The 27,942-nt window shown below is 38.8% G+C and overlaps 1 protein-coding gene across 1 annotated transcript; it reads right to left on the bottom strand.

Moving 5' to 3' along the window:
* Positions 1-1,234: 1,234 nt before the first annotated feature.
* Positions 1,235-27,736, bottom strand: LOC124142124 (phosphatidylinositol transfer protein alpha isoform-like). Its single transcript, XM_046510409.2, has 10 exons — positions 27,581-27,736; positions 14,193-14,223; positions 13,440-13,624; positions 12,871-12,970; positions 11,769-11,846; positions 10,181-10,258; positions 8,843-8,923; positions 7,454-7,549; positions 5,183-5,305; positions 1,235-4,673 (listed from the first exon to the last, which is right to left on the bottom strand). The coding sequence occupies exons 1-10, from the start codon at positions 27,667-27,669 to the stop codon at positions 4,626-4,628; spliced, it is 909 nt and encodes a 302-aa protein (XP_046366365.1). The 5' UTR covers positions 27,670-27,736; the 3' UTR covers positions 1,235-4,625.
* Positions 27,737-27,942: the final 206 nt, after the last annotated feature.

Genomic DNA, 27,942 nt, shown 5'->3' with positions numbered 1-27,942 from the left:
ACGGATTAAATAATGAAATAAAGAAATCTCTAAAATACAAACAAAATTTACAGAATAAGAAATGATTGAAAATCAAAAAGGATGACCTATAGAGGGAACGTCAGCTGTTTCCACAACTACATCAGTGAGATCAGAGTTCTTACTGTTGAATTCAATGTGAGTGAGTGAGTGAGTGAGTGAGTGAGTGAGCGAGCAAGCGAGTTGGGTTTAACGCCGCTTTTAACAGTATTCCAGTTATATCACAGCGTGTCAGCTTAATGTGGGAGGAAAGCCCAAAGTGATGCGGGTGTCAAACGTTTACCACTTCGTTGAAACCCACGAGCACGGGTATGGTGCTGACAAACCTAGAAACATAATCTGGGCAAACCGGAATTTGAACCAACAATCACAGGTTTCTGGCTTGCCCAAGGAACGCAACTCTGCACGGCGAATCGCGGCGCCTTGTGCCCCCTGTTTAATTCAATGACTACACAAATCCAATACGTGGAATGTACAATCAAAAGCTGAACAAAACTACTGTACAACCCTATCAGTCAAACGTGTGGGACATGCCTTCAACATGTAGTCCTGGGACAAGTCAAGAACCACATACAGACAAGCCTCTCAGGCTATCACGGGTGCAGTACCTCTATTCTGTTATGATGAACACCTTGGACACATTTGTTACCATAGTTTCATCTTGGAGTAAGTGAGTTGGCTGAACAACTTTGATCAGTATTACAGTCATATCATGTGTCAGAATAATATGGGAGAAAAGCCTGAAGTGATGCATGTTTCAGATATTTCCCACTTTCGTGAAACCCACGAGCAAGGTATGGTGCGCACAAACCTAGAATCTTAACAGGCCAACAGGGATTATAACCCATGGTCATAGGTTTCTGGTGTGCCCAAGGGAGCCAACTCTGCACAGTGAATTGCAGCGCCTTAGATGACTGTGCTGCCTGTGCCACCGATTTGTCCATCAGTCGCATCTTTTCACAGGACTGTAATTTGATTGGATGGCAATTCGACACATACCTTTGTTCAAGGCAGCCATCAACAAATACACCAATTTTATTGGCATCACTGGACTGTATTTCTCCAGTGTGACAGGGCTAACATTCGTTTACCAATTTCAAACACAGACATTGACACATCCAGTAGCTGATGTTTTAAGTACATCCGCACTTAAATGTCATCATCCCAGACTCCACATATATAAAGGTATCAAACACAAAGTTACCGGAAGCCAGAAAATGGTCCATATCATTTATTCATTAGGATACATTACAGGTTATGACATTTAGTCTTGACAAACCTAGTCAGCTCCTACAACTTGTAATCCTGCCTGGCCCAGGGTCAACATCTACTCTGCAGCTATGACCATGGAATTACAATAAATATGTCATCCGTTTCCTTTGCAGCTTAAGAAATGACACAAGTCTGTTCTTCATACGACAATATCAAAACCAGGGTGTTGTACAAAACAACCATAATGCTAGGACTGTCGTAAGTCTATGTTAAGTTATGGGAGTTACGATGATCTTAGCGCTAACATCACTTTGTATAACGGCACCCACGGCCCTGTCCAAAGCGATTTCAACGCTTGGACTGTCGTAAGTCTATGTTAAGGTATGGGAGTTACAATCATCATAGCGCCAAGACCGTTTGTGAAACGGTGCTCTGATACTTACAGGGGTATATTTGCTTCATGTAACATCAGCTTTATCTAAGCAACTTTGGTTTGACGCCGCTTTTAGCATATTCCAGCAATAACACGGCAGGGGACACAATAAATGGTCACACACTGTACCCAGCGTGAAGTATGAATGTTTTCACTATTAGTCTACCTGTTGGAACCCTTAGTATGGAGTTATTAGGAAAATACTATTTGGTTTGTCATGAGTGGGCTAACAGAAAACCTCGATGATACTTGTGTTGTTAATGATCAACAGAAACTTCACAGAACACAAGGAGTGGGTGAGTGACACTGGTTTAACACCACTCAGAACATATTACAGCTATATCATCGACTGTGACCTTAATGTGGGAGCTCGAAATGATGTAGGTCGTAGACGTTAAACATTTCGTTGAAACCCACAAACACAGGTGTGATATTGATACAGGGATCACAATAGGAAATTTCGAAAAGATCCTGGTACAGCAAAGGGACGCAACTCTGCACAGCAAGCTACGATGCCTCTGTTCCTCCATGTCCTCTCCTGACATACACACAGGATGCTTAGTCCATCATATTTATCTATACATAAATAGTCTATCCGACATACACGGTACAGGAGTTACAAGTACTTGAAACGGTCCATTCATTGTCAGCATTTACAGGTTATACAGGAACAAATAATCCATTGTGATCACTTCCAAAAATGGTTCGAACTGTAAGGCAATGAGACTGATGAACACTTTCCATGGTGAATCCTTGTTTCTCGCACATAATCAATTATTTGCATGAATGAGTTCTAGCCCCGATAATCCTAACAAATAGACTTGCTTAGAGCCCAATAACATCTCATTGAAGCTAGGTGTCAACAAAAACATGGCGTTCATCAAAAGCCTATGAACATTGGGTATTGTTAGTAAGCTTCATAAGGTTTAGGCATTAATAATCTTGAAAAGTTAGTTTAACACTTTCTATTACAGATAATTCATTAAACATAATCATCATTATAAAGTTAACACATCTTTGCTTGAAAGTGACTAAATTTCTGACCTTAGGTTTAATTCACACTACAAAAATAACCTCAACCTCCAACCCCCTTCATGAAAAGCCACTGCCTAAAAAATAAACCTTAGTGTTTGGCCTAACAGCATACCTAAACAAATTCGGCTAAGACTCCAATGAAAGATTTCCTTAATTGTCTTAGTGTTTTGCACCAAACCAATCACCATGCGAGTTTGTGATCAAGATATTGGATCCAATGAGTCTACTTCTGTACAGGTCACCTACAACATAGTCTTGTTCTGAATCGGTGGACGAATGTCAATGGATATCTCTGCAAACACTGGACACAGCAAGTACATACAAATTTACATACATATCTTAGTGCACACATATCAGTAATATTCAGTGCCATAACCTATGTTAAGGGAGACATGCCTATCATTTGTGGTATGTTAGGGATGTCACGACTCGCCTATATATCGCAAATTTACACCTGACGATACAATACACGATAAGCCTACCCATGTATCAGTCCATATTTAAGGCTGTATCAATGTCCAAAAATCTTAACAAAGTCTTGTAAAAAGCAGCTTGAGAAATGCTTAAGTAAGCATTACCTTACAAACTATTGCGAAACAAAATGTTAAATCTGACATAACACTCGAAGAATGAGTCACAAATAAACCAGTCATGCCAGCTAAATAGAGACAGGATGATACCATTCTCTTTACCTGGAATACATGAATAGAGAAGGTAAAATGGTACAAAAATAAGTATCGTCATACATACTATATAGTGACTCCAGTATCGTGATACGTAATCGACAAGTGGGGTAGGCATATCGTGACACCCCTATTGTTTATTATCGCAGAGCAATGGCTATAAATAAATAGGTGCAAATTTAGACCATGATATTTGCAAGTACTTGGTATATGCTAGGCCTCATCTACGTTACGTTCTAGCACTTACTATAAAAGTGCTTTTAAGTTTTAACCCACGTGGTCGTGATTCTCAACATATATTCTCATCATGATTATACTCAAAAGAACTAAACAAAGCGCTAGGCCGTCACTGATTGGCAATTACCATCAGCTGAAAAGAATCACATATATGCTACATCAATTACTGATATTATAATAGGTTATAGGCAGCAAGTCTAAGTAAGTGTTAAATTTGTACACAAGTTTCTAAAAGATTTCAGTAATTTCTGATTCATGTTCATAGTACTTGACTTGTCATTACGACTTGCCATTACGACCTGTCATTACGACTTGCCATTACGACCTGTCATTACGACCTGTCATTATGACTTGCCATTACGACCTGTCATTACGACTTGCCATTACGACCTGTCATTCTGACTTGTCATTACGACCTGTTATATGACCTGTCATTACGACTTGTACTTACGACCTGTCATTACAACTTGTCATTACAACTTGTCATTACAACCTGTCATTACAACCTGTCATTACTATGATCATTATTGGAATGAAACTTGGGTAAACTTCAGCAAATCCTTTCACTTGTACTAATCACATTTTTAAATTTTAAATTTTTATTTCAATCTTGCATAATTTATTTTGTATTTGTCAAAATTTAAAGTTCAAAACACTTCTTGCTTCAATTATTTTTTCTAATTTGTCAATTTACTATGGGGTGAAATATCAGTTCTTAAATTTCATTCAGTATTGATTCTTGATCACAGTGTAAAGAGTGGTCAAGTAATTATTCGTAAAACATTGTTTTATTTGCCCTGGTTACTGGCAGCAGCTTCGTGAAAACAGAGCAACAAGTAAAGCCTGTTAACGTCACACAAACAGGATGTAAAAACAAAAGAAATATTAAATAACAAAAGACTAAAATGGTTTGTAGTTGAGTAAAGACTATGCTCTGTGATTGGTGTGACAATGTGTCTCTCTTGCAGCACTTGGACGATGGGAGAACTTGCTAAGCATGACCATCTTCAATTTTCATTTGCTGACATGCCACGTACATCACCCGTTCTGCGACTCTAAAAATAAAAACACAACAATATTACTCTGTTGTCACTTGAATATTATTATATGCACAATATTAGTGAGTGAGTGAGTTGGATTTAACACCGCTTTTAACAGTATTCCAGTTATATCACGGCGTGTCAGCTTAATGTGCTTAATGCCCTAACTGATGCAGGTCTCGGACGTTTACCACTTCTGTAAAACCCACGAGCACGGTGCTGACAAACCTAGAAACATTCTTCAGCAGCTGGATCTCACACAGTTTGTCTCTCTGTCTAAAACAGCAGCAAATGCAAAACGGAGTAATGCAGGATAAGTTAAAAAAATTGTACTTTACTAGGGAAGTGTTATCCCAAATATAACATTTGTTACATGTCGCAAGTCAGTGTTAAAGAATGGGAGTTACGATCGTCTCAGCGCTAAAATTGCTTTGTGGGCCAGGGCCAGTACGTAATTTCCATTACCGTCAGTCCATACAACCATCAGTCAATGTGAAGTCACAGGAACATTGGTATGAACCCACCTGATCAAGCTCTTCCTTGGTCTTATCTTCAATAGCCCGAATGTCCTTCATTGTCAACCCATACCACTGATCCATCCAGCAGAACACCTCTCGGTGGAAATTGGTAAACAAACGCTGCTCTTGCTGGAAGTAGAACAAGTTTCAGTCATGTTGAGTCATCCAAACATTTCTTTGAAATTGATCGACAGGACTAAAGTGCAAATTAACCTCATTTACCAACCAAAGAAGCATAAAAAATTGTATGTGCACTTGTGCAAATATCACTTCACGGGAACCATTGTATTGTTTATGTCATCCCGACAGCATTCAAATATACTTGTGTCATAAGGTTGTAATGACTTCACACCAGAAACGAGGTCATAGCTGAAGATTGTTGACGTCATTCAATAATTGTGTTTTTCTAAGAGGGCAGTTGTGATCACTGCATTTTTTCTAAAATGGAGCCCAAAACGATTTTGAAACAAGAAAACAGTGTTATCACTACTCCCCGCCATTAGGCACATTGGAAGTCTTGTTTGTTCATATAGTAGTGGATATAAACTATAAAAAAAGAGCCCCATAACGCCTTAAGAAGAGAAAGGCACTTGGGCCACTTTTTGTCAGCAGAAAAAATAAATAAATGTGAAAATAATGCACAAAAAAGGCAGTTTCTCTGGAAAAAATAACTCAGTCGTGATAAGTATCTCTTAGAAAAGCTAACTTCAGTTGTTTCTGAGAAAACATGACCCCATTGCACAAATAACATGGATTGAAGGTCCTAACTTGGTAAGACAATTAATTGACGGGACCTATTTATAAATCCACTCTTGACAAGTATCTCTTAGACAAGCTTGCAAACTTTCATTCTAGTAGACTTGTCCCCATTACACACACTATGCACAAAGAAAAATAACATGGACTAAGGGCTGTAACTCTGTAAACAAATAGTGAGTGAGTCAGTTTGGTTTAACGCCGCTTTTAACAGTATTACATTTATATCGCGGCGTGTCAGCTTAATGTGGGAAGAAAGCCCGAAGTGATGCAGGTCTCAGACGTTTACCACTTCAGTAAAACCCTCGAGCACAGGTATGGTGCTGACAAACCTAGAAACATAATCTGGGTGAACTGGGATTCAAATCCACAATCATAGGTTTCACAGCAAATTGCGGCGCCGTAGATGACTGGGCCACCTGTGCCCCCTGTAATGACCAATTTTCGAACTCAGCCTTGACAAGTATCTCTTAGATAAGCATGCAAACTTTCATTCATTTGACTTCAAAGTTTCTGAGAAAACTTGTCCCCATTGCACACACTATGCAACAAGTTGAAAAACACAGGGCAAGGGCCATAACTCTGTAAAAAAAAATTAATTGACGGGACCAATTTTCGAACTCGGTCTTGACAAGTATCTCTTAGATAATTTCATTCATGTATATTTAGTAGTTTCTGAGAAAACTTGTCCCCATTTCACGTAGTATGCAATAAGTTGTAAATCACGGAGCAAAGGCCATAACATCAATTTTCGATCTCATTTGAGATCATGACCAGAAACATGGCAGGGAAACTCATAAGAATTCATGTATTACCCTTGCTCGGGAAATAAAAGAATTGTGCCACCTCATTTAATAAAATCAGAATGACAAACAAGATCACATTATGATCTCTATTTATGCGCCATTTTCGATGTTTTGAATACGATACCTGCATTAACAATGTTACGATCTTTCCAACTCTGGAAAGTTGTACCTACCATGAGGCATGCACTTTACACTGTATCCTACAGAAAGTCCTACAGAAGCAGATAGGGCTTGGACGGGTAACTCGGGTACCCGGGTCGGGTTGGTCCTGAGTAGGACCCGGGTACCCAAAGTACTACCCAAACCCGTGGATAGTGACATATTGTTTAATGACAAAAACTCACTATTGCACAGTTTTTACACTACAAGTCGCTAATGTTCCCATTTCTTTATGATGATGTACACATTCCTTTTGACTTATACATGTTTGAGTAAAGATAAAGCTTCAGTCAACTTCAGTGAACGCATGATTCGATCGTTTCATAAGAGACCATATATCTATTACATTGTCTCCGGTTTCATACATGTATCTAAACAGTTTTTGCCAGGGCTACAGTTAAACTATTCCCAATTAGACATTGTGTTCCCAACTCTTGAGACCTACAGTGGGTACCCGGGTAGGGTCGGGTAATAGGGGGTTGGGTACCCGGGTAGTAAATTCGGACTCGTCCCTAGTAGCAGACATACTATCTTAAAACAGGACTCTTAATCTTACCTTCATGATGAATTTTTCAACTCTAGACTGCAGACCAAACCACTTGAATTTGGCTCGAACCAGTTTATATGCACACATCACTGGGTCAACTTTTTCCTGTCAAAACAAATATTCAGAAAACATCAGCAATGTTGAAACAAAACTACTATCAAGAAATTCCTTATATTAGTGCAAGGTAAGGGCAGGGTTTCATCAAGGATTCAAAACTAAGTGCCCTTGGCAGGCAATTTAGGCAAAAATTGAAAATGTTATAAGAAATTGTGTAGTATATTTGTATTTTAGTGGCCGGAATCTCTGTTCAAGCATGTTTCCACATAGGAACAAAGAGGAAAGAAAAAATGCATATTGTGAGATAGGATAAGTTTAAAAATATGCTATTTTGCTCAAATTGATCAATGAAGTGCAAGTCAGTTTTACAAAGCCATAATATTAGTTATTGATACAAATCTCGATTGGGAGATTTGTTATTCCAATTTGTGATTTTTTACTGCCATCATGCAGATTTGGGATTGGATATCAGCCGGAGGAGGCGTTGCACAGTACGTGGAAAGCACTGCCATACAATCTCAACCATATATTAGACATACCGGAATGTTCGGTTGTTCAGTTTTCAAAATTTAATCGAGAACTATGATAACATATTTTTCAAGCGTAGTCTCAAATGGAAGTCGCCAGGTTGAAACGAGTGCCGTAAAGCTCGAGAAAGCTGCTTTCTAATTGGCTGGTGTCGACTTCTTGTTAGTCATTTCAGTGGTCGGTCCGCAAAAGGTCGTTCTGACGTGACCCATAATGGGATGTCCTCAGATCTTTGTTTAGTGATACATAGATATGATTTTAACAACAAACTGACAAACCTTGCAAAAAAGCTCTGACTGAAAATGTTTTCACCAGCTTTAATAAGTTTTTTATGTTTTCACATGGCATATGCACCTGAATCATGTCTATCTCTCCGTCCAAAATCATTCAATGTTATTGATCACATAAAACAACCCCTAACCTAGCCAAATTATAGGTGAGGTAGGTGAGGTGAGGATCAGTTGAAATGAGGTGATGTCTGAAATATGTGTGTCTGTTTATACTAGTCCGGACGAATACCAACTTTATTGTGCTAGTCCAATGAGATACCATGTCACAGTTTAAGATAAATACCCCACTCTGGCACACTATACAGACTCCTCGCTGACTAGTCCTTGTTTTAGCCTATAAATGCCCAAAGTCAGGCAGGGAACATCAAGTACCATCTTTTACTAAGATACTGCCAGGGATCGAGCCCACGACCTTCTGCTCTCCTGGCAGACGCTCTATCCACTAGACCACGGAGGCAGTCCAAATCATGGCACTGGGACATGGTGGCCCTCCCCCCTCCCCCAATTGTAATGGCCTCCCTACCTGCCAGTTGGGAGCATCTAATGGGCCTCTCCCAGTCTTCTGACTTTTGAATAACTTGGGATCAGTGGATTTCTTGTAGTCCTGCAAACAAAAAGGAAAAAGGTGTAGGGACCAGTTTTAAAGTTCAATGTTGGAGAAAAACTAAATTCCTTAGGTTTTGAGATAACCCACCCCACCCACACCCCCTTAGCGATATTCCAGCTATATTCCAGCAGCATGTTTGCTTGTTGTTTTATGCCGCATTCAGCAATATTTCAGCAATATTCCAGCAGCATGTTTGCTTGTTGTTTTATGCCGCACTCAGCAATATTCCAGCTATATTCCAGCAGCATGTTTGATTGTTGTTTTATGCCGCACTCAGCAATATTCCAGCAGCATGTTTGTTGTTTTATGCCGCACTCAGCAATATTCCAGCAGCATGTTTGCTTGTTGTTTTATGCCGCACTCAGCAATATTCCAGCAGCATGTTTGCTTGTTGTTTTATGCCGTACTCAGCAATATTCCAGCTATATTCCAGCAGCATGTTTGCTTGTTGTTTTATGCCGCACTCAGCAATATTCCAGCAGCATGTTTGTTTGTTGTTTTATGCCGCACTCAGCAATATTCCAGCTATATTCCAGCAGCATGTTTGCTTGTTGTTTTATGCCGCACTCAGCAATATTCCAGCATGTTTGTTTGTTTGTTGTTTTATGCCGCACTCAGCAATATTCCAGCTATATTCCAGCAGCATGTTTGCTTGTTGTTTTATGCCGCACTCAGCAATATTCCAGCAGCATGTTTGTTTGTTGTTTTATGCCGCACTCAGCAATATTCCAGCAGCATGTTTGCTTGTTGTTTTATGTCGCACTCAGCAATATTCCAGCAGCATGTTTGCTTGTTGTTTTATGCCGCACTCAGCAATATTCCAGCAGCATGTTTGTTTGTTGTTTTATGCCGCACTAAGAAATTTCCAGCTATATTCCAGCAGCATGTTTGCTTGTTTTTTTATGCTGCACTCAGCAACATTCCAGCTATATGATGGTAGCCAGTAAAGAATGAAGTGTGGGTCAGACTATCCAGTGCCTGATATTATCCAGGGCCTGATATTATCCAGTGCCTGATATTATGAGCAGGGATAAATGCATCAGGGTACAATGACACACGTCCAACAAAGTCACTAACTCTGGCCACCCAATCCATTTAGTCACCCCTCATGACCAGCATCGGTTGTAGGGACCTAATTGAACATAATCCTGATCTTAGTCAGATTGTTCATCCCAGCACAGCTTGGGACATATTCTCCATGGGAGTCCCTACCCACAACCATGGCTACTTTCCTGAAGATGATTATGTCCTTACCGAATTGGAAACCTTGTCTGTTATATCAATATTGTAGACATCCAAGTGCTTAAGTTCCTCAGGACTCAGTCGATGGGCCTGTTAACGAAGAGTGAGTGAATGAGTGAGTGAGTGAGTATGGTTTTACGCCGCTTTTGCAAATATTCAGGCAATATCACGGCGAGGAAACCAGAAATGGGCTTCACACATTGTACCCATGTCGGGAATCGAACCCGGGTCTTTGGCGTGACGAGCAACGCTTTAACCACTAGGCTACCCAACCGCCCCTGTTAACGAAGCGTTAAACACACATTTAGAACATAGTAAAGCACATGTTTCATATTTCCTCATTTATTATGGCCTTTTTAAAAAATGTTATCCAGTGTTCATTTTGCAAAGAAAGATATGCTTTTGTTTTAAAATGGCATACTCAGATCGAAATACAGAAACCAAAATTTATAATCTTAAGACATGTTTTGTAACCATGGTAACAGTTCTAAGGCACTAGTTATTTGACTTTCAATTAGTTTCTAGAGACGAATAACATGTTCTCGTACCTTCTACCGCTAAGGTATCAGTCATATCTTAGGGACTGCTCCTCATTCAGCATACACGTTCAGGGAAGGTCATGTATAACTGGACTATTTTTAATAAAATATAACGTGTCTTTTCAGGGAAAGTCATGAAAAATAATTTTGTGACCACACCCTGACCGGTCCCTTAGGTATTTATTTATTCCAATGAGATGATCGTCACATGTAGATATATCCCAATAATACCTGAAAAGTCAGGACATATGATGCTTCCTTTCTTCCTAACCTAACAGTTGCCATTCATATGAATTCATAGTGATCAGCAAACCAAAAGCAAGTGAAACGGCAAGCCAAGAGAACCAAAATATTATACAGCTAATTACTTTTGACAAGGTCAATATGCGAAAAACAAGGTTGGTTGGTTGGTTTGTTGTTTAACGCCGCACTCAGCAATATTCCAGCTATATGACGGCGGTCTGTAAATAATCGAGTCTGGACCAGACAATCCAGTGATTAATATCATGAGCATCGATCTACGCAATTGGGATCGATGACATGCATCAACCAAGTCAGCGGGCCTGACCACCCGATCTTAGTCGCCTTTTACGAAAAGCACAGTCACCTTTTACGGCAAGCATGGTGTGCCGAAGACCTATTCTACCCCGAATCTTCACGGGTCCGAAAAACAAGGACCTGAGGACCTGACCCCTGAGGTGGTCTAGTCAGACCGCCAAAGGGGTCTGTTCCAAGGGGCCCGCAGGCCAAGCTGAAGGGGGTTAGCTCCAAGGGTCTTTGTTTTCACATATTGACCTCGTCAAAAGTAATCATTCGCTTTGTAATACCGACATTCACTTTAACGTTTATTAATCCTTTAAACCTCCTGTTTCATTACAGTAACCTAGCAAATTGTGAAATCGTGAGTCGTAAGGACCACCAAGTAGTTTGTGGCACCCCCTTTGAAAATAATCCAACCATATTTCAAATGACCCCACAATTTTGTCACTAGTGCGGCCAAAAGGGGCCTACATTTTTGCCAGGTTGAATGAACACTACCTGTGGCTGTTGTAGATACTCACATTGGCTGTATTTCCCCTGTCCGGTAAGTGGAGACTTTCTATCACAATATGGAAACAATCCTTCATGTACTCCGGATTCTGGAAAGGGAACAAGGAACTCAGTCATCTGTTTACATCAACAAATAAATCAACCTGGTTCAAACAGATATGGAACACAAAAATTCAAGGCCTTTTCATGATTTTCAACTGCTATTTTCAAGCAAAAAACAGTTTGAATAACAAATTTTCCAACGATATATATTTTCACAATCAACAAATAAAATAAATTAAGTTTGTCAATAATTCTCATTTGCTGTTTTGTTATAATTATAATCCTGATCATTGATGTGATAACATATTGCTACAATTGTTTGTTTGTTGTTTAATGCCGCACTCAGCAATATTCCAGCGACAGTCTGTAAATAGTCGAGTCTGGACCAGAAAATCCAGTGATTGATATCATGAGCATTGATCTACACAATTGGGATGCGATGACATGCATCAACCAAGTCAGCGAGCCTGACCACCCGATCCTGTTAGTCGCCTCTCACGACAAGAATGGGTTGCTCAATACCTATTCTACCCCGGATCTTCACGGGTCCATTAATTTTAATACTTTTTATTAACAAGTATATGTTATTTTGTACGAAATCAAGGCCTTTCAGTGTGTTTTGGTGATTTTCACAGTTGACAATAAAAACAAGGCTTTTAAAGAGAGACCTTAAAATTCAAGGCCTTCAATGCCTGCATGCACCTTGATGAATACAAATTTAAATTGAATAGCATCTTCATTGTTCAGAGCTTTACAAAAACCCAGTCGAATCAAGTGGAGTTTTAGCCTTGTCTTGAACATTGATAGTTCTGATGTAGGATGGTTCTTTTTTCATTTCTTCTTAACCATGTTTACCTTTCTGATGGTTTTCAGTCAGGTGAGTGAGTTAGTTGGGTTTAACGCCGCTTCGAACCCACTACCACAGGTTTCTAAAGTCTGAACAGCGATTTACGGCGGTTTAGACGACTGGGCCACCCGTGCCCACTTCAGTCTGGTGACCTAGAAGGGCACTGCCCAATAGGCTACATGTGATGGGGCAGATATTAGGCGGGATGTGGCTGAACTGCTCACCGTTATCACTGTCCTGCAGTAGGGGTAGGCATTCCATGCCTCTTCATGTATTTCTAGACTTCCTTTCGGTGCCAATAAACGAATATATCCTGGAACTTTGCTGAAATAAAGAAGCACAATATATTCCAGGGACATTGAGTCTGAACCAGACAATCAAGTGATTGACATCATGAGCATTGATCTATGCAACAGGATGCGAGGACAAGCATCAAACCAAGTCACTGAGCCAGATCACCAGATCCCATTAGTCACCTCTTACGATAAGCATAGATGTCTGAAGACCTATTCTTATCCAGATCTTCACGCATACATTGGGTACAGCTCACACAAGAGGTACAAGGTATTGGGAAACTTCTCCATTCTGTACCAAAACGTATTAGTTTGTTAGCCAGAATTTGTCTTTCAGCATCATTGTTGAAAGGATTTAACGTTAATATACGTTGGTCATGATAAATATTACCTGCGCTTACCAATGTCAATTCTAACAAGAAATCTGATTAGACTCTGACCAGTCACATATTGATATTCTGCCACTGAATGTCCGTGGGAACACTCTGCATCTAACTCACCTCTGCAAGTGGTATATTTTATATGTGTATTGCCCAGTGTTGAAATCGCCACCAAGAAGAGGGTCTGGAGGTTGTTGCCCCTCTGACGGAGAGAAGGGTTCGTTCTTAATAACCTCAATGCCCTCCCCACCCCCGGTTTCGTTTTTGCTGGCCTGCGCAACAGAGTAGAGCTGAGCCACTTGGTACTGAAACACAGGAGAGACTTTGAGCTGGGGAGTGAAGTGAGTGAATGTTGTTTGATGCCACAGTCAGCAATACTCCACCTATATCACAGTCACCTGTAAATAATCAAGTCCGGACCACACAAACCCGTGACTGAAAGCATCCACGACACGCAATCTATCAAGTTACAGTCTACCCAATCTATCAAGTTACAGTCCACCCAATTTTGTCTACAACATACTGTATGTGTTCTTATATCTGAAATTTTTTATGAACCTGGAGAAAAATAACCCAAATGGACTCATACATCAGACGTTACCCATACTTTTTTTACTACATTCATAGTCGTCAGCCACTTTGTTAGATGTTGCTATGGTCACAACATGCACAAGGCATGCATAATATATATGTTATCATTATAAGGACAAATGGACTAGTGGTCTAAAATTATTTGTTTCTAACGCTGTAACACAAACTGGGGTATATTTATTTCCAATCTGGGACTCCTGTCTGATATTTCCTGCAGACTAGATAAACCCCTGCCTAGAAACAAAAATGCAGTTTCAAACTTTTGCAGCACCTAATACTCACCTCATCAACAGTAACGGGCAGTGTGACTCGGCTGAAAGACAAAATGTTTGAATATATTACCATGACTACAAATAAAAAAACTATGTTTAATAATTATCAACTATTATATGCATGAACATTCACACTGAAATTTTAGCAACAATAATTATCACTCAAAAGCAAATATGGTGAAATATCAAATTTGCATTTATGTCCGTTTTTTTTCTTGATAATGGGGGAATACCTGTGCACATTCATTTTTATAACAATAGCAATAACAAATTATTATTATTATTATTATCATTATCATTATTATTATTATCCCACACCCATGCCAAATAGCATATAATCCATATACCACCAAAACCCTGTCAACCAGTCTCAGTGCATTCAACATGTTCAATGTGCTTTCTCAGCTCCTTTGGGAGGGAGGATACAGGAGGGCTCGAAAAAAATTCTCAAACCAAACTTGTCCTGCCTGGCAATTAAATATTATTTTGTACTCGTCCTGCAATATTTTCTCTTGTCCCATTAAATTTTATACAGTTTTGTTCCCAGTTTATCTTTACCATTTTCGGTAATAACCTTTGAGTTGAGGGTATTTACCACAGACAACACAAACTAATTCACAGTCACTCCCACCCATATTCATCTCCGCACATTCAAAGCAAGCCATGAGCATTTCGTTTTGTTTTTCAGTCACACTGGGTTTTTCAAATAAATTCATTTTTTATGGGTTTTTTCGTCAACCCCACAATTCCCGATTACAAACAGACATTATCCTCGCAAAAACATTCACTTTTGCTTTGACATCTGAGAATCAGAAAACAAGTTGCTCACTACAACAATAAAATAAAATTGCATCCTTTTTACAAGTAGTTTCTAGACCTGCTGTGCCAACAATCACACTTTTTTGTTTATTTCTTTAACTGAAACATGCCAAGTATGCGGCCTATTTATGATATAAACAACATGTAGTTCTTTATTACTACTACAAACGTACAACAAATAAAAAAGTATGTTAGGTTCAGAATTATCCTGCATATTTTATTGAAAACGATTTGAGATGAATTCATACGATTGCAATGTACATATGAATGTACTCGCCCGATAGGACAAGCGTTTTGTCCATTCTTTCTCACCCTGCACATGCTTCCACTCGTCAATATGAGCGGACGAGTTGACTTTTAGAGCCCTGTACAGTGTTTGTTTGTTTGTTGTTTAACGCCTCATTCAGCAATATTCCAGCTATATGGCGGCAGTGTGAAAATAATCAAGTCTGGACCTGACAATCCAGTGATTGACATCATGAGCATCGATCCATGCAATTGGGATCGATGACACGCATCAACCAAGTCAGTGAGCCTGACCACCCGATCCCATTAGTCACCTCTTACGACAAGCATAGTCTCCTTTTAACATGTTTAATGAGTGAGTGAGTTAAAATTTAACGCCACAATGGTATGGGAGGATACAACCCCAGCTGTCTGAACTTGTGTTAGGGCAGTAGGTTTGCCTTAACTTCAACATCAATTTCAGTACATTTGACCCAAGACATGAGCTGTCAAACACAGAATCACAAACACAAACACAAATCTTTTACTTGATTTGGGAATAGGATGAGTTGCTTCTGTGAGAGACTTATACAGAGGGCGTTACAAATGTTTGTTTGTTTGTTTGTTGTTTAACGCCACACTCAGCAATATTCCAGCTATATGACAGCGACCAGACAATCCACTGATTGACATCATGATCATCGATCCACGCAATTGGGATACAATGACATGCATCAACCAAGTCAGCGAGCCTGACCACCGATCCTGTTAGTCACCTCTTACAAGAAGCATAGGGGCTAATTATGGCAAGCATGGGTGCTGAAGACCTATTCTGACCCGTATCTTCACATAATGAAGCCATTCTGACAAGACAGTCTGTGCCAAAACCTGTTGAAACAAAAGCCAAAACTTGGCTCTTAGCCATATTTTCAGTCGAATTCAGTGTTATTATGTGGACTATTATAAGCTGAGCCTACTAGACCTAACAGAATTTTACAAGACTCAGGCTAAAGTCGCAGATTGACAAAAACATAGTGGCTGCACATACCATGCATATGAAATTGAACCCGTAGTCTGACAAATTTAATTTTCAAAATTCATTCAATAATGTTGTCACTTGTTTACCAAGTGGGATAGTGTCCTACTTTCCTGTTTGGTGTTCACTGCTCAAGTAAAAGGTACTGAAGTCTGTAATATAGCTATAGGTGAAGGAACAATGGTCCATATAGACACCTGTGTCACAATCATTGTTGCGCTGCTTACTGATCAATAACACCCACCCACACACACCTGCCTTTTGGAATCTGACAACAGTACTTTCAAGTCGAACGCGTTGTGAAATATATTATCTTGTATGGATTAGTTGTTGTTGTTGTTGTTGTTGTTTGTTGTTTAACGCCGCACTCAGCAATATTCAAGTCTGTAAATAATAGAGTCTGGACCAGACAATCCAGTGATTGACATCATGAGCATTGATCCACACAATTGGGATATGATGACATTCATCAACCAAGTCAGTGAGCCTGACCACCTGATTCTGTTAGTCGCCTCTTACTACAAGCATAGTTGCCTTTTACGGCAAGCATGGGTCGCTGAAGACCTTATATGGTTGCTGAAGTCCTGGGTGCAGGACTAGAATACTTTTGATTTTTCTTCAAACTGAGGTTGTCATTTCAGCATGATGTCAGGGTTTCTACACAATGCACAATGTGCATCCAGAATGTCCAAATTTAGTAAAAGCTAAATTAAACCAAAAACTGGAGAGCCAAGCAAGACACGTTCTTCTTGGTCGGCGACAAGTGGTAATATGCCTTGATGTGACATAACATCAAGGTCACATGACAGCGGCAATGGTACTACAAAAACTGCTTTTTCTCTTTCCTCAAGGACCATCGCTAGGCGCTGTCTCTTTTTGTCGTAGGGTAAGCAGTAGATGCATCAAGGAGTAATGCAGGATAAGTAAAAAATATAGTGAATGGATGCAGAAAAACAGTACTGCGTCCCAAGGGACGCACACTGATATGCACACTCAAGCTTGATAACAGTGTAAGGATCAACAGTAAAACGTCACTAAAATGCAATTAACCAGGTTAAAATGCATTGCAAAAACATAAGAAGATGATAACAAAATCATAACAAATCAAACCGTTGATCATGTTGATAGCTGCAATGATGTAGTTGGATATTATATAAAGTTTATATAAAATTGTTAATGTTATCCATAAAGTTTAAGTTCTCTTAAATATTCATTGTACCTACAGCATGTACAGCGCATCAATAACAGTTATGGGAGTCTGTTATTATCCATCAATCATGACCACTGTCCACATGATCATTGATTCATTCCAGGCAAGTAAAAATTATCTAAATGTACAGTAACTAAACCATTTCATACTTTACTGGGCCCTCATACTGCCTGCAGGGACCCTTTATTAAAATAATAATTTTGTGAATGATACTGAATGAAAGGCTGTTCATATGTTCAACATATCCATGTGTTTGTCACGGTAACTTTATGTGAAGGTACATTCAACACTGTCTTCAAAAACTACACATTGTCACTGGTTTTTATTGTCAAGAAACTGATTTCTGAGTGAGCCTTCATGCTGCCAAAACCAGTAAGATGGGAACAAAGTGTAGCAGCCATAAAATTTCCGAGTCCCATGATGGGATTCAAACCACGGACCTTCTGATCAGAGGTCTTGTCCACATGACCAAAGAGGTTAACCCTGTCAACAAGCTGACAAGGTAAGGATGTCATCTGTGGGATGACTCCACGCCCTGCTACAAAAGGCTGAATGCCAATAGACAACATTATGACAGGTTTATTGCACGCTATTTATTGGAGTCTATTCTCAATGCACATCACATTTATGCATGAATAACTCCCTCAGAAACGAGGTAAGGGGTCACAATGAAATATTTTAACCTGAAGTTTGATAAGAAGTTATTCAGAATTTATCAACTCCAACAGTAAAATAAATAATGAATTCCAAATCCTAACTTGGGAATAAATTAACTTATGTTAATCCTTTAAAACATGCTTAACATGTGCAAAGTTTCATAAACATGATAAAACAGCGTAGTCATTGTTACGTTCATCATGACAAGCAGGGACATGTCTAGGATTTCCAACGAGGTGCCTTTGGCGGGCAAACTGCGGAAAAAAATAATTACTTTAATCAAAATTTGATATTTTTTTTAAATTCTTATTTTCTGAATTTAAGAAAATAATCACCCCTTGCCATTATCACCCTCCTCAGTTCTAGGAAGCTAGGAGACTCGTGGATTCTTTAAATACAAATGGGTTTCCTTGTAGAATTATTTCTATTCAACCTTATACATAAATTTGTTTTTGGAGTTTATTATTTAGTCCATACGTTTATCCATAGTTTTTCTCCTAGTATAGTTACATACCAGTGAAATGAACATGAGTGAGTGAGTGAGTATGTTTTTACGCCGCTTTTAGCAATATTCCAGCAATATCACGGCGGGGGACACCAGAAATGGGCTTCACACATTGTACCTATGTCGGGAATCGAACCCGGGTTTTCGGCGTGACGAGCGAACGCTTTAACCACTGGGCTACCCAACCGACCCAAAATGAACATGACGAAGCAGAGTTTAATATTAAAGGGGGTTCTGGGGTTGTTGAGGTTTTGCTCTGCACTATCTGAATCAAACATGCTTAGGAACCCCTTGAATTCTGACCTCTTTACATGAGATTAGGACATGGGCCTCTGGACTACAATGCTGGAATGTCACCTCACCAGGTTTCCTTATGTTTGCGACACTGTTGGGCAGTGCCAAAGCTTCTTCATGCCTCTTTACATGGGAAGGTTTCAATTCCATACGTAATAATTTCTTTGATTCTTTACCTGTCAATTGACTTCACGAAGCTGGTCATACTCATTGACCTTTGAACTCTCACCGAGTCATGCATCACAACCAACAACAGTCTTGACAGTCAACAGTTATTCCGCTGTGAACAAGGAAGACCTGATAACACCATACAAAGTGCAAGTGGAGTCCCTATCTGAAAGTCTGCAGTGGGAGAGGATGGACTGATTATTCATTCCCAGTAGACTACCACGGTTACCATTCAGTAGCCCTGTGGGAACCCTGGGTAAGAATATAGGTCCCCGGCAATCAATGCAGATCATGAGGATCTGCTTAATGGAACAGGTGGTCAGGCTTAGTTGATTGCATGTCACTGTATCCCAACTGCATGGATCAATGTTCATGATGTCAATTACTGGACTGTCTGGGCAATACTCGGTTATTTACAGCCTTACGTCATATAGCTGGAATACTGCAGCGTAAAAAACTCTTCTTCTCTGTAAGCAGTATCAAGCAAACTAGAGTCGGAAAGCATGTTCAAAACTGTATGTCATCTGGACGCGATGACCGAGTCGCCGAGCCTGAACCCTGATCCCAGTGTTAGAAATAAGCGCCTGTCCGTAGGCCCGACGCAGGTAGATCTTGTGTTGGGCCTGCAGTACCAAAGTTGTATGGGTCCTTATTGACTATTCATTTGTCACAATTTGCTTCAGTTTTGTAAATGATGGCCTGAAGAGTTGAGTCAGGGCCTGCAGCTTCTAAAACCTGAGGGTCCTGATGGCAGCCTGGCAATATTTTTAATTTGAAAAATGCCTGATCCTAATATTCAAATTGACAAAAATTGCCTCTTACAGAAAGCTTACTGACCCTGATTCCCCAGAGGGCTTGTAGTTGTACTAGCCTTGACTCTCGCTGTAGGACAAGGCAGCTGTAGTGCAGGTTATAATGTTCAGTGCAGCACTTGCATGACCTCAGACTCAATATCAGATAAAGAACTACATTGATTTTATATGAAAGCTTCTCTTAAGAAGATTCTCATACATTATTAAGATTAAATGTGCAAGCCAATGAACATTCAGCCAACTGTCTTGATCAATAAATCCAGTGTATTTTCAATGAGTTGTGATCAAACTTTAAAATGAAATCATTTATTTTTAAACACCAAATGATTGTTTATTGCTCTTCCTTAAGAATGTTCAGGGTCCACTATGAGAGATCATCATGATTATAGTTTTAGACAAGGTATTACTTTCGTCATTTCAACACAGTCACTTTAAGCACTATAAGCATGATATACTGATGAACATACGGCTTTAAGAATTTCGCTGGTTTTAGTTTCTGAGAAAGTGCTAATCAGAAACAAATGTTAATCCCTCAGCAAACGAAAATATATTACCAACATTTGAAAGAGATACAACATATATATCATACTGTGACGTAACGCAACAACAACTTATTGAACAGTGTATTCATGTTTACTCAATTTGAAATAAAGCTGCAGATGCTTCAGTTCCATGGCAAAATCAAATAGTGTTACTATTCACATGACAACACATCTGATCATGTCTAGCATTAGCATTGCTTACACATCCTATTGTCCTGATTATTGTGTTAACGACCAATTATTCATGAGAAATCCATGAAAAACTACAATGACACTAATGAATACTTTATACAGAAGGTCAAACACATCTGGGTCATGAAGGTCACTAGTGGATCATTAACGACTGACTTTTGAACTTTCTCTTACAATGCTTACAAGCAAGAGATAAATTCTTCCTAATTGAATATTTACAACAGGCCTTGGGGTCAAACATCGTCTTAATTGAAACCATCACACTGAACAAGCTGAGGGTAGTTTGTTTTAGTTCTTTTATATTCATACATTATGCCCATGTGTGTTTTTGAAAAATATTTGGAACATAAATTGTATTATATGAGCATTTGGCATGATACCTATGTATTTATATCCCTAAAATATATTTAGTTATGATGCGCAAAAACACCAAGGTAATAATCTCTTTATCACATAATGTCTTTCTTAACAGTGCTGAAATCAAATGACAGTTTAAGAGATATTTTCAATCATTAAAGTTGCTTCAGAAACCGAGTGTACGGAATAAATACAATGCCTGTGTGAAGCGCCCTGTTTATTGCGTCAATGCCCAATGATTTACATCCATGTGCGTTTACATAACACCCACACATTGGAAAACACCTATAAAAACAGGCAATAGTTATCCGAGCCAGTAGGCATTGTATAGATGTACGGAGCTTATTAATAGTACTTCCTGACAGGTGACCTCATTTACATAAATATCATATTGTGATACCAATTGTTACCACTGCACAGCATACAGCTAGGAGAGAGTTTGTTTTTAACACCACTTTGAACAGTTTTTCAGTTATTACACAGAGCGTCAGCTTGATGTGGGAGGCAAGTCAAAGTGACAACAGTCTTCGATGTTCACCACTAGGGCCGTTACGATTCACTTGCGTATTCGGTGAATCGAACCGTATCCATTCATGAATTGAATTCGTTATTCATGGCCACTAGATTTGAATATTTATGAATATGCAATCATGTGCATTTACATACCCTGTACCTAAAACATCCGTAAGAACATATGATATGCATAGATTTCTTTAAAGACAACACTCTTATAATATTTAATTTGACAGGAATTTGGTCACTGGTCATTGTAGCATTTGAGCAGATACCAAGAATAAGTACCTGGACAAGTGCAGTATATAAATGTATAATATAGAAAATTAACAAACCATGTCAAATAATTTATGTTGTTAATGTTTCACTGACTATAACAAATAATACATCAACTGCATACTTATCGCTTATTATTGTATTCGTGAATTAATATTCGTATTGATTATCTTATATTCGCCTCATAGTGTATTTGTTGCAGCCCTATTCACCACTATGGTTAACACAGCGGACATACGGCACCTACAGCACTGCAAAGGCTTCTTAAAGAAATTTCAGTCTGTTTCAAGGATCCCTCTCATGAATTCAAGGACATGCAAATTAGACATGTTACTACACATAGATAATACCCAAGGTCACTGATACATAAACCATTATAAATAATTATCAGGAGACACTTTGTATTGAAAGACTGCTGTGTTATAACAATAATACACCCTTTAAATTACAGTCGTCCAAATTATTATATGAGCAAGAAAGTCAAGGGGAGCACGCCATCTCATTAAAATCAGTTCATAGTGCTTGCTACACAAACATCTAAGGACATCCCATTATAGGTCAAATCAGAGCGACCTTTTGCAAACTTTGACCAACCAATGAAATAACAGGAAGTCAACATTAGCCCATCAGAAGCAGCTTTTTCGAGTTTTACGGCACTAATTTCTAACTGGCAACTCGATTCTTGATACAAAATTTGTAAAGTGAACAACAGAAAATTCTGGAATGTCAAATAGACGAACAAAACTGTGGCAGTACTTTGCATGGACTATGGAAAGTCTTCCATTGCCAATGTTTATCCCACTGTACATGCTGAAGCGAGAGATAGAGGATGATTATTACGGAATCAGTCATGCAGCCAGTAAAGGCTGTTCAGAATGCCTCGTGTTAACCTTGTCATGGTTGTATGGTTAGAAAAAACATTCCGACTTGCACTTTTGCGATCTCATAAGCAACGCTCTGATTGGTTGGATGAAAAGCCATTCTGAAGTGAGCTGTACTAGGATGTCTTCAGATCTAGGCGTAGCAAGCTCTAAGATCTGATTTTAATGAGATATTGGGTCCATGTCCTAGATTAAAAAAACCACAGGAGCAAACCTCAAGGACCCTAATACCGCCTTAATTTCAAACACAGACTGACATTACCATGAGTGATGCAGAACATCTGTCCTATATCTGCAATTTCCTGAACATTTACTTTTCCATCAACATGATCAATATGACACAAGTGATAATCATTCTGACTGCCAGTGGTAATTACTGACCGGATTATTTGGTCAAAATCACAACTACTGTACGTTAGTTACAACTGTAAAAGAATATTGGTGAAAAAGCATCAATCTGATTTATTGTGTAGGCCAGAAAGTGACAACATAAAGTATTACAACATTCAACATTCATGAAATCATCAGCAGAACTTGATTGGTCACAGAGGCATGACAAGCATGGCTTCCTTTTATAAATAAAACTTCAACATATTGATTGAATGCATCTCCTGTTAACAGGGGTTGATTTAACTGCTGGCCCGTTGGCCTATTGCCAGTTTAAATTATGAAAGGCTTGCTGAAACAAAAAACAGAAGGCCCGTCTGGTTAGTCAAAAGTTAACCCCTTCAAATGTATGTCGAATTTTTTTAATTCGACACTGCATGTGAATCATGTAATTTTGATGAGTAAATACAAAGGGAGATGAGGTCGTGTAATGTTTGGTAAATACAACATCTTAATTTGCTCATAAAATCACCACGAAATGAGGAAATGGACATGATGGAAGCCAAAATTTAACCTCAGAGTGCAGGAAATGACGTTTTAGGGGTGAGGAGTTCTAAAAATGTCAAGGGTAACTCAGTTGTGGCCTCCAACATTTAGTTTTGGGCCAGTTGGTTTGGAGAAGAGCCAGTAACTCTTGAAAGGGGCAAGCCCTGCTGCCTACATACATGACATATGAATTTGTTGTTAAATCTACCCCTGTGGTATAGCTACTGTATGAGTGTCCTGATACATAAATTCAGCAATAGAAATTGGCACTGGTCCTTCAGTCCTTGCCAAACTGCCCAGTAGTAGTGAGTGAGTGAGTACGGATTTACGCCGCTTTTAGCAATATTCCAGCAATATAACGACGGGGACACCAGAAAGGGGCTTCACGCATTGTTCCTATGTCAGGAACCGAACCCGTGTCTTCGGTGTGACGAGCAAATGCTTTAACCACTAGGCTACCCGACTGCCCCTGCCACATGGTAAGAGAACTAGTAGAAATTTGCCATTTGTAAGGGGTTTGCTATGTTATCTTTATAAGGACTTGAGGACTAAACATTGCTAAACATAGTTTCTGTCGCTGAAATTATATCATTATCAATATTGATTAACAATTACACCTTGTAAACTTAGGCTCGACTTGGGTCAAAAAACATTCAACTATTTTGCATTTTGTAAATAAGAGATAGCAGAAATATATAGTACAGACACCATGAACACTAGTCGAAAACCTTAAACTTGTGAAATTTCTTTCTGTCTCGTACATGTAGTAAACTCTGCACATTATAGCCCACACATGATGTGCTGACATCAAAAGCTGTTAACTTGTTGCCAACAGCATGAACAGACTAGTTCAGGCTGATTGACATGAAAGTTTTTGACACAGACTGAAAAAAAATTATAATCCTGATCATTGATGCGATAACCATGATAACACCTTGCTACAATTGTTTGTTTGTTGTTTAATGCCGCACTCAGCAATATTCCAGCTATGTGACGGCGGTCTGTAAAATAACGGGTCTGGACTAGACAATCCAGTGATTGACATAATGAGCATCGATCCACGCAATTGGGATCGATGACACGTATCAACCAAACTGGGAAATAAAATGTCACTTTGTTCAATAATTTTTTTCTTTTATCATGTTTATAGTTCTTATTTTCCTAGAGATGTGGAGTCAGAATGTTCAGAAGTATTTTGACAACGCATTCAAAGCAGTAATTTATAGCAAAGCAACAAAGCCTCTGGTCTTGCTCTTTATTGGCCCTGATATCAATGAAACACACCTTTGCAAAGCAATAACATTAGTTATAACTATAATAGCATAACTGGGAAATTTTGATTTCAATATTGACATTTCCTGCAGAGCTGCGGGCCAAATAACAGATAAAACCTGGATATAATTGATACAGATAGAAATATACATTCTATGATATCACTTTCATGTGACATGATTGGGGCGGACACAAAGCCTGTGATATTTGATCCCTGTATCATGTACATACATATATGTGTTTAAAACAGTGTTTGAAGTACTGTGCACTAAAAACAGTATGTAACTATATCTTGAAAGTTGATGGCCCTCATTTGAAACTGCTGAAGCAGAAAATGATATTTCTCAGATCTACGTTACTCTGTGTCTCTAAAATTTACAGCTTCATAATCGCAAAGGTAGTCCTTCCTCTCAGGTAAGTGTCACCAAGTTCATATGGAACATTAAAATCAAGACCTTTTCAAGGCTTTTTAAAGCTGCCAACTGTCATTTTGAAGACTTTTTTAGTAGGGTTATAAGCCTTAGTCTGTCAATACTTCATTAAATCCAGCATACCATATATTAGACCTAAAAAGCAGTAAGACCATCTCATATTTTCCAACAAGATTTATTTTTCAACCCACCCCCACCCCCCCCGAAATATATTTAAGTCTGTCATGAATTCTTCAGAGTCTTTAGCACACAAATCTATCACTGTTGAAAAGTCACACTTAAACATCTTTGGTACATATTCTTGCATGCTTTTATACTTTGATTAACAGGTATATGTCATTTTGTACAAACTCAAGGCCATTTCAAGCTATTTTGGTGGCTCAAAAATTTTCAAGGCTCTTCAAGATTGACACTAAAAATAAATGCTTTTCAAGAGGGACCTTAAATTTCAAGGCTTTTTCAACTTGGTTACATATCAATGTTGGATTCAAAACTGTCAATGTCAGTAAAGCAATGAAATTAAAACACAGAACTTTGCATGATTGTCTGCCATTATGATAATGCCTGCATGACTGTAACATATGATAATGTTCATGCAAGGTTAGAAATTAACAGTGGCAGGGATTTATCTAGACCTGTTCAGTAGCCGATATTTGGCCCCAAATATCAGTACAAATTCCCACTTTGGAATCATGCATTTCCCAACTCATGCTGTTACAGTTATGATAATGTTATGGCCAAGTAGAGGTGACTTGTATTAAACTGTGAACAGGGCCAACATAGAGGAAGTAGCTTAATGCTTTGATTATTGTCATTGCATTGAATGCTATGTTAAAAATACATCTGAATTCAGAAAAAAATACGAACTTTAAAATAATCTCAATTTTGAACAAAATAGTGATCTTTCCCAATTAGCCTGTCAAAGGCACTTAATTTTGATTCCTAGATAAATCCTTGACTTGCCCTGCCCAGTAACAGTTTCTAGGGGAAAGTAGGCCACAGTGTGTCAAGGATCCAGCTCATCATAGTCTCAACCCTTATGACGTAAGCTTTTAGCTCAGGGTTACTAGACTCAATTAATTACCATATCAACAAACCTATTAAAAAAACATGTTGATGATGCTTGTCATCATATCCCAATTGCGTAGATCAATGCTCATGATCACTGGATTATCTGATCCAGACACGATCATTTACAATCCTCCGTCATTCAGCTGGAATCATGCTTCTAATAAATGGTGATTTATTGGTTTGGTTGAATTGAAAGTTAGTGATTGAGTGAAAAACATGGACTGTCTGAACGTATATGCTTCACCTGAACTAGTTTCAATCATAATAATATCCATACTTGTTTTTGTCAAAGGAACTCGCAGTGGACAATATTTGCATCCGATCTTAATTTTTATGCATATAGAAGGTGCATAGGATGAAATCTGCAATTTTGTATCTGGTATAGCCATGTATACTATTTCCATCTGCAAACCAATATCATTATTATGATTATCAATACACATGATAATAATTTGTTATAAAATTGAAATCTAATCAGCAATGACCATAGCTAAGGTCTCAATCAACATGATCAATGCACCACTCACTGCTTTATCACGGGAACCAAAAGATTGTTTCAATTTAATACATAAATCATGTGCATAACGTCCTAATTTTATGTTGCCAAGCAACACAAGAGAATCACAGATTCAGAACATATTTACAACAAATTGATTGACCAGCGTTGACAGTTTAAATTCTTGTACGAGGATGAACCTATTTTAGTGGCAAGCACTGGTTCCTGTAAACTAGATCTGCTTTGCTTTCATTCCTTGGGATATATTACCCTGTCAAGATAGTCATCATTCAGGTACTAGCCTATATAACTGGATATTATTGTTTTTGTTGGGTTTTTCTCTTATCAAACACAACAGCTACAACATGAAAAATATCATAGCCGACACATTGTCACGGAGAAAACGTGAGGAATATTTGGATGTGTCATATCTATATAAGTCAAGTCATTTTACTTAGAGTAAGAGGCAGTAACGTCAAATGTCCCGTTATGACTCATACCCAAGAAAGATTTATTGATTGATCTAAGAAACATGTCCAACATCGTCACCATGACAAATCGGATTGACAGACATATTTCCACACGTGCGTGAGTTCGGTGTACATAAAGTGACATGGGTGGCAAGTAATTTGGGCTTAGTGTGAAACAGGTGGTGGACAATCATGCGCACTCGTTGCGAGCCACACAACATCACACTCAGCCAGCGGAACCCATCAGCGGGCTCACAAATCGGACGATGATCTTTTGACAAAGTACAATTGTACTTACAACTCTTTTACAATACCACCCTTGTAACGGCTGCCGCTACCACTGCCGCCAGGCGACACAGGACTCTCGGCTTTCTGCTGGCTCGACATGATTATCTTCACCGGTCTCAACCCTACACGGCGTAACCAACATGGGCGAAAAAGAATGTGACGTCACGGGGCAGGTGCCCGGATCCGGAATTTAGCATTTATTAATCTCGGTATTTACCTAATAGCCAACAACACCACACACTTGCCATCGTAACGAATGGATAAAAACAAAAAAGAATTATTTATACTCTGTAATATGCGATGAAAATCCACATTATATTTATTCATAATACGAATCGTTTGCTGTCAGTATTGGTCGACATGACCTTTCAA

This window comes from Haliotis rufescens, unplaced genomic scaffold (assembly GCF_023055435.1).
Source record: "Haliotis rufescens isolate VD_foot unplaced genomic scaffold, xgHalRufe1.0.p SCAF_15, whole genome shotgun sequence".
Lineage (NCBI taxonomy): Eukaryota > Metazoa > Mollusca > Gastropoda > Lepetellida > Haliotidae > Haliotis > Haliotis rufescens.
Note: the sequence above shows the minus strand (reverse complement) of the source record. Positions and strands in the feature narration are given on the sequence as shown.